The sequence below is a fragment of the Halyomorpha halys genome, unplaced genomic scaffold (genome assembly GCF_000696795.3).
Source record: "Halyomorpha halys isolate HHAL.00 unplaced genomic scaffold, Hhal_1.1 Scaffold698.1, whole genome shotgun sequence".
Lineage (NCBI taxonomy): Eukaryota > Metazoa > Arthropoda > Insecta > Hemiptera > Pentatomidae > Halyomorpha > Halyomorpha halys.
In genome coordinates, this window is record NW_027105869.1 from 322,658 (window position 1) to 330,940 (window position 8,283).

General features: G+C 28.8%; 1 protein-coding gene across 1 annotated transcript in view; it reads right to left on the reverse strand.

Moving 5' to 3' along the window:
• The window catches only part of Dbx, a 104,227-nt gene extending 96,457 nt beyond the window's left edge, over nucleotides 1–7,770 (reverse strand). Inside the window, exon 1 of the mRNA XM_014428176.2 lies at nucleotides 7,583–7,770. Within this exon, the coding sequence (XP_014283662.1) occupies nucleotides 7,583–7,736 (154 nt within the window). The 5' untranslated portion in view covers nucleotides 7,737–7,770. The remainder of the gene's footprint in view (nucleotides 1–7,582) is intronic.
• Nucleotides 7,771–8,283: the final 513 nt, after the last annotated feature.

The following is an 8,283-nucleotide window of genomic DNA, read 5'->3' on the forward strand; positions in this document are numbered from 1 at the left end:
TATATAGTTTTAAAAATAAAATAATCCCTAGTCACATTTACACTGTTATGTACAATATTTACTCTGTCGACATCATGATCCCTGGGTCCTGTCTATCCACCACGTGTGAGGGATAGAGCAGGGCTCTTTGAGGTCCCAGCACATCCCTCTCACCGCATCACTGGTAATGAGCCAGTGGAGGCTGAGTAAGTGCGCTAAAGCCGCAAACACTCTACTTGAGTGGAGCATCTGACCATTGTCAGAACTCCAATTATCGATACTGTATACTTACAGTAAAAAAATTGTTAATTCATTGTACGGTCATTGTAAAATAAACAAAGTAAGAAAAATATTAAATAATTTTATTTTTCGGAGTTACTAATTCATGATTTTTTCTGATTTTTTTTTTCATTCCAGGCTGGTAACGTTTTGCTAGTATTTTCCAATAAAATTTAATAAATTATCATCATGAGAACGATTAATAGATGATAAATAGCAGTGTATAATTATTTTTAGAGAAAATATTTAAATAGGGACGGCGGGTTCGAAATGTTGAATAAAAAAAAAAATATTTGAGGTATGAAAAACTTACTTATGGTACTAAAACTTTGCCCAATAAGAAAGAATTCAGAAAAAAAATCAAATTAAAAAATTGTAAAATATTTTAAAATTAATTGTGGTGTTCCTTGGCCGAAATTAGAATTAAGGGATGTTTGAGATCCACTATATTTTAAAGGCAGTTTTTAAATTTTCTTTAAATAAAAAATACAACAAAAAGCTGAACTTCACTCATTTGAATATAGAAGTAATAAATAATATTTTGATGACCTAATTAATAATAAATATATTTTATGTTAAAACTAATGACAAAACATGACGAGTCAAGGGTTGGAAATGAAGTTGTTATATATATTTATATATATTTTAAATATCTTTATTGAAATATACAGCTTTAAATAATAATAACACATTCAGTAAATTTAATCTAGGTTACAACGGAGTGATATAGGAGTGTAGAGAAACTACCCATTGGTAGCATTCTAATAGTTGTTATATTAAAATAAATATTTGAATATTTAAAGAGGAATACGTTATAAAATACTAATATGTATTATATTATGCATAATGAAATAAGTAATTAAAAAGTATATAAACCATCTTAAAGACTATTCATTCTCTGGTAACATATATACATTATATACCATATATATAACATATGACTACAACTGGATGATTATGGCTTTATTATAAACAATTTTAGTCATGAATAGAAAAATTAAAACAATTATTTTTATTTTTAATAATTATTTTAACCAAAAATATGGTTTCCTTTCGTTCTTGAAATAAACCAATGGTATGGTGTAATGAAGAAAATATGATTTTGAAATTTATCTTTATCACATCAAAAACATTATTTATTAGTAAATGACCCAATAAAATGTTATTAATAAATTTACTTGAAGTGGTTAAAGCATGTTTTTCAGAAATAAATAAATATGATTTTTTTTCAATGGAAGTATATACATTATACAATATATGTATAACTTTTTATCCAAAACCAGTGGTTGGTTAATAAAAATTTATTATCCTATCGAAATTACTAGGTCAAGATTTCAGTTTGCATATCCGAAACTAAAAACTATTTCACCATTTTTATCACCCTATAACTTTTATTCCTGGAAATGGGTTCATAATAATAAAAAACAACAGTTATTGATAAGAATCAAAATGCTTATCAAGCTTTATTATTAGTTGTTTAATAATTTATTTTTATTTTATTTCACTTTTATTCTAGTTAATATAGAGAGAAATGCTTTATTTAGCCATGCTGCTCAAATACATTGGGTTGCTATAATACACTGCGTAGATTACCTAACTATGTATATATATATATGTGTATTTAGCAGGGGACAGTTATATAATATTACAGAGAATTTCTTGAAGTTGATATACATAATTTTTAACTATATATAATATAATATATACTAGCATTTCTTAACATACTCTTCTATATGTTGTCAATAATTTTTTTAACAGTTTTAATTCCGACCTTAGGTTAGCCATATTTTTTTATTAAATTTAAGATAAAATTTCTTTATTATTAATTAGGCCATCAAAATATTTTTTATTACTTTTATATTTCACTCAGTGAAGTTAATTTCAACTTTTTAGCTGTATTTTTTAGTTTAATAGAAAATGTTAAAAACTGCTTTTAAAATATACTGTTGCCCCAAACATCTGTTAATTCTAATTTCGGTCAAGGAACAAGATACAATTAATTTCGAATTCTTCATTTTTTAAAATTTATTTCTGGGCTAGTAAGTCTTTCATACTTAAACTTTTGTATTTATATTAATTTATTATATATATTGCATATACTATTGTATTACTATTATATGCATAGTATTACATCTGTGATGTTTCTTAATTATTATTATTATTTTAGAATTTCACACTTTATTGGCTATTGCCTGAAATATTCACCAACCTTAACCAAGCTAGGGGTTAGGATAAATTTTAAAACAATCTAACGATACTCGCTGTACAGAGAACTGCTTTCTGTCCTTGTTACAATAATTTTTCCGGCAGCTTCAAATTGTGGACTGTGAGCATGGTATCTTCTGGGATAAGGCCGTTGGAAGATATTACCACCGGATATACCTTTATATGTTCAAATATATAAAGTTACCGAAATTCTTGGTTTAAATCTTGGTATTTCCTGATCTCCTCCGAAATTGTTTTATTGATATTGTCATCAGTTGGGACATCAATAACAATCATATATCCACTTCTCACTTTTTGAGAATTAAAACAATCTAACGATACTCGCTGTACAGAGGAGAACTGCTTTCTGTCCTTGTTACAAAAATTTTTACGGCAGCTTCAAATTCTGGACTGTGAGCATGGTATCTTCTGGAATAAGGCCGTTGGAAGATATTACCACCGGATATACCTTTATACGTTCAAATATATAAAGTTACCGAAATTCTTGGCATAAATCTTGGTATTTCCTGATCTCCGAAATTGTTTTATTTATATTGTCATCAGTTGGTACATCAATAACAATCATATATCCACTTCTCACTTTTTGAGAATTAAAACAATCTAACGATACTCGCTGTATAGAGGAGAACTGCTTTCTGTCCTTGTTACAATAATTTTTCCGGCAGCTTCAAATTCTGGACTATGAGCATGGTATCTTCTGGGATAACGCCGTTGGAAGATAATACCACCGGATATACCTTTATACGTTCAAATATATAAAGTTACCGAAATTCTTGGTTTAAATCTTGGTATTTCCTCCGAAATTGTTTTATTGATATTGTCATCAGTCGGGACATCAATAATAATCATATATCCACTTCTCACTTTTTGGTCTATTAAGACTATTCCCGGTTTTTTACCAAGGTGTGCTCCGTAATCATAGAAAAATCCCAACTTACCTTTTTCTGCTTTCCCTTGAAGGTATCTGTTTTGGTAGATACAGACAATACGAGTGAGGAATTGGGTTTCACATACACCAGTATTGATGGATAATCTTGGTCAGGCTATTATGCCTCATATGCTGGATTAAAATACATTCTTACATAGTGAACAACGGTCATCAAAGTCTTCTCCATATATATAATTCCTATAAACGTTGCTGGCAACTATCTGTTCCCGAATTGCCAAAATAAAACCTCCTGTTTCGGTAAATAAATATCCTTTTCTGAACCACTAGATGGAAGTATCCCAATTTTTTTTTTTAATTTTGATAAAGCATTGTAAAAAAAAAATCTTTTAGTGATTTATTTTTCTAACTTGCATTCAGCAGTACTTCTTCGGTAGGGAACTCTTTATGCTACGAAGAAATCAAATTGAAAGCGGCGAATGCATTGTCCAACGACCCTATAGCTGACCGTACAGGGAAATTATAGAAAAATAAATCTTAAGTTATAAAAAATTGATTTATCTTATTTAATATAAGAACACAGGGTAAAAACGAATGATGCTTTCTTAACCAGAGTTATAATGATTTCTGGTAGATTTCAGGATTCGACACGGTGATAAGACGAAACAGAAAAGAAAAAAATAAACGAACTTAATTGGTCAAAAGCTTGAATTTTATTTCAAGAATAAAAACTAAATTACCTAATCGAAGTCTCACAAAACACAAACATTATTTCTTATGTTATTTTTTATTTCCAGGAAAAATTAGCCCATTTATTACTTCATAATTTATTTTAACAACCGACTAACGTTTCCGACTGTTTGCCCATTATCATTTGCCAAATAAAGCACTAAAACAGTTTAAAAAATAATAATAATAAAATAACTGTACATTAAATTTCAAATAAATGAGATAAAATTATTAAAAATTTCTTTAGTATAATAATTCATGTATAATTCACTGTTTATACAACTAATTTAACTGTTAAATATCAATTTACAAATCTAAAAAGGTTTTTAAGATTAGGAAAAAATATTCAATACTAATTATTATATTTTTTATCTTAAATTAAATTATATGATGGACTTATGTGATAAGATCATATAATGTGTGATTAAGTATTATTTTTATTTTAGAAGAACAATGAGGAGAATAATAGGAAAATAGCCCGAAACGTTAATCGTGTGTTAAAATAAATTAAAAAAGTAATAAAGGCTAATTTTCCAGAAAAAAAATAATAAAGAATTATCTTTAAGTTTTATAGATCTTAATTAAGTATTTTACGTTCTTATTCTAGAAATAAAATAGGAATTAAGACTCAAAATGACAATTTATTAGCCACATTAACTTGTTTATTCCCTTTACACTTATTCCTTAAAAGCTATTTAAATAACTTTATGCTCCTTTAGAGTTTTAGAGTTTTTTTATTATACCATCATGTCCGCCATCCTGAAATCTACCAGAATTCATTGTAACTCATTTAAAAAAATTGAGTAACTTCGTTTTTAACATGTGACCTTCATAATAAAAAAGTATAAAGGTATATTTCTGTTTTAGGCATGTGCAACTAGGAAGTCAATTCTTGAAATCTACCATAAATCATTTTATCAGCAATAATAAAGGCTGTTTTTTACAGCAAAAAAAAATTTAGAGATATCTTTGTGTTTTATGGATCTTAATTACCTAGTTTATGTTGTTATCCTAGAAATAAAAAGACGGAGTCAAGACTCAAAATTACAATTTATCAGCCACGTTTAATTGTTTGTTTCCTTTACGTATATTTCTTAAAAGCGATTTAGAAAAATTAATGCTTTTTTATTATTTTATTTTTTTCAGTTTTGACGTTAACATCGTGTTCCCTATCCTGAAATCAATCAGAAATTATTTCAACTTATTCTTGAAAAAAAAATTGCGGTTTTTAACCTGTGTTCTTCATAAGAAAACATATATAGAGATTCCTCTGTGTTTTTGGCGCCTGAAATTATACAGTCTACGTACTTATTCTTGAAATTTTTAAATAATATTATGCTATCATCCTAGTACATACAATCTATCAATTTTTTTTCTCATAGGACATCTTGAACCGACAGAACAAACCATCGGACGCTTAAACCCCGAAACATTTTTTAAATTTTTATGTGACGATGTCTACTGTTATTTATTACTTTATAATAAAATGAAGTAATTAATAAAATTAAATAATAAAGTAAAGTAATTGATTACTTCATTTTTGCCCAGTGGTCTCCATTTGTTAAATCAGACTGAATAAATCAATTTTTTTGTAAACTTTTTGTAAAAAGGAAAAATAATTTCACCGATTCCAATCAACAAATAAAATTCTCTACGTTTCGGCTAATATGTCATCTTTTGAGAACAAAAATGTATCAGTCGCACATTCCAGTACATACTAATAGATTCAATCTAACAAGGTGGAGGAGGTTGTTAGTGAAGATAGCTTGTTAATTGGTACTGAAAAATAATTTTGCCTTTAAAATTTAAAAATTTTACATTCTTCTTAAATAAATTTCATATACAAATTTAAAAAAAATATTACTAGTCATTCTTGTCCTTAATCACTTGTCGCATGGTGTCTTAAATTTTTTTATGATTTATAATATTATATTTATTACATATGTTATTCTTTTATATAAGAATAACTATAATATTTTATCAAGGTATTATATCATGTAATACCTTGATAAAATATTAAAGGAAACAATATGTTATTCTTTTATATATTATCTTCTTATTTTTAGTAAAGTTCCCTCCGTACTTATTACGAACTCATTAGTTCATTATCATTAATTCATTCATTGTAACTTTGTGTCATTATTATTCACTTCAAAACTTCATTCAATTTTTACTCTATTTTCTTTTTTTATTTAATATTTTGTATTTTGGTAATTGAATTATCAGTTTTATCGCTAATAAGAATTTTTTTATTTGATTTAAATTGGTAAAACAATTTTGCCTTTAAATTTTAATAAATTTAGATTTCTCTTAAATCAATTTTATATACAAATTTTAAGTGATATTACAGTATCTTTCTAGTCCTTAACAACCTATCGCAGATTGGTTTCAATTTTTTTTTTTCAAAGCACATCTTGAACCGATGGAACAGTCCATCAGACTCTTAATTCCTGATTATTTTTATTTGAAGATGTCTACCGTTGTTTATTGCTATATTTTAAACGGAAAAGGGTTGCTTGTTAAGTACGTGGAAGGAAAGTATGTAGTATGTGTTCACACATGTTCATCGAAATGCTAAAACGATCATTATTCTAGAAATAAAACGAAAATTACGATTTAAAAAGACCAAAAAATCTTTCTGAACAGCCAAGTGAAAACTTATAAATTATAAGTTTTAACCTTATTTAATATTTATTAATAATAATATTATTATTAATATTAGTATTATTATTTAAAAATTGTTAGTTATAATCTTTTCACTTTTTTGAGACTGGTTTTCATTGTTTAAATAAAGCAATTTGATTCTAAGTTAAGTCCCAAAAAACTCTTCATTATTATATTTCTGTAAAAGTTCAACGTTTCGGCCAATTTGGCCATTCACAATGTTAAATATAAATTAACACCTCACATACATTAATTTAAAAACTTTTTGCACTCTATTCTGATAGGTCACATTAATTTCTATCAAATTATCCTATTTTGTCACTTTTATCAAAATTTGAAACTTTTAATTACAGATTAACACTATTATCACTTTCTTATCACACCTTAATACTTAAAAAAAATTTAATTAGTATTTTAAAATAAATAATGAATATTGTTTTGAGACTTAACAAGGATATAAATTATTTTATTTAAATTATAATTTATAATTGGAATACCTTGTTTTTGTACGTTTCATATTGCTTGATTAGTGGCACATATCATCATTTTTGGTTTTATTTTATTTAAAATTGGACGTATTCCAAAGATAGCGCCGTAGACTGGGGTTACTTTCTATCCTGAGATTGTTTCACAGACAGTATTAAAAATTAATTCCAGTCTACGGTGTATTCTATCGAATATCTCAAGTACTGAATGATTTTTTTTTTTGTGAGATGTGCTATTATTCCAGCAAAGCAGAGACATTCATATTGCCCTGAACGAAGTAGTAACACTGAAACATGCCCGGTTATGTTTGTTAATATTTTGTTGGGTACTCACCGTGCCAGTCTTTGTCCTCCTGTTCGGAATGGTGTTCTTCTCTCTCGGAGTCTTCTGGGGAATCGGCACCGCCGATGAGGTTTGCAACAAGGAAGTGCGAAGACAATGCCTTGTCCCTTCCGAGGACTGGCATGAGCACGTGCGGCAGCATCATTTCAACGAAGAGCGAGTCCGTGGCCACCAGAGGACCTCCCGGCGGCTACTAAATACATTGGCCCACCACGACCCGACAGCGACGAATAATCTAATAATAATAGCCACTATAATCATACAGGGGTGTAAGGGCCCCCCTTATTGGGGCTCGGGCCGTTTAGTGGGTTGGATTTTTGCCTGGGGCCACGCCCACTTCCCCCCTCCATCACCAGGCCACGCCCACCACCCCCCTTACTACCTACTCTTTTTCAAAGGCAACTTCATTTATATTGGTCGGGCGGTTGGGATTCTTTTCCGAGCCATTGGCTGTTGTATCAAACCCCACCTTTACTTATTGCTAACCACCCCACCTCCCCTGTATTGCCGCCCTATCACTGCCTTAATTACAATTAAGTTATGGGAATATTCAAACCGATATCAATTACCTGCCCCGGCCAACTTTAACCATCAAACTTGTTCCATTCCCTTCAGCCTTATTGATATTTGAATTAGTGATCCCCCTTACGGATTAACACAGCCCAGAACAGCTGCCTTTTAATATTCATGTT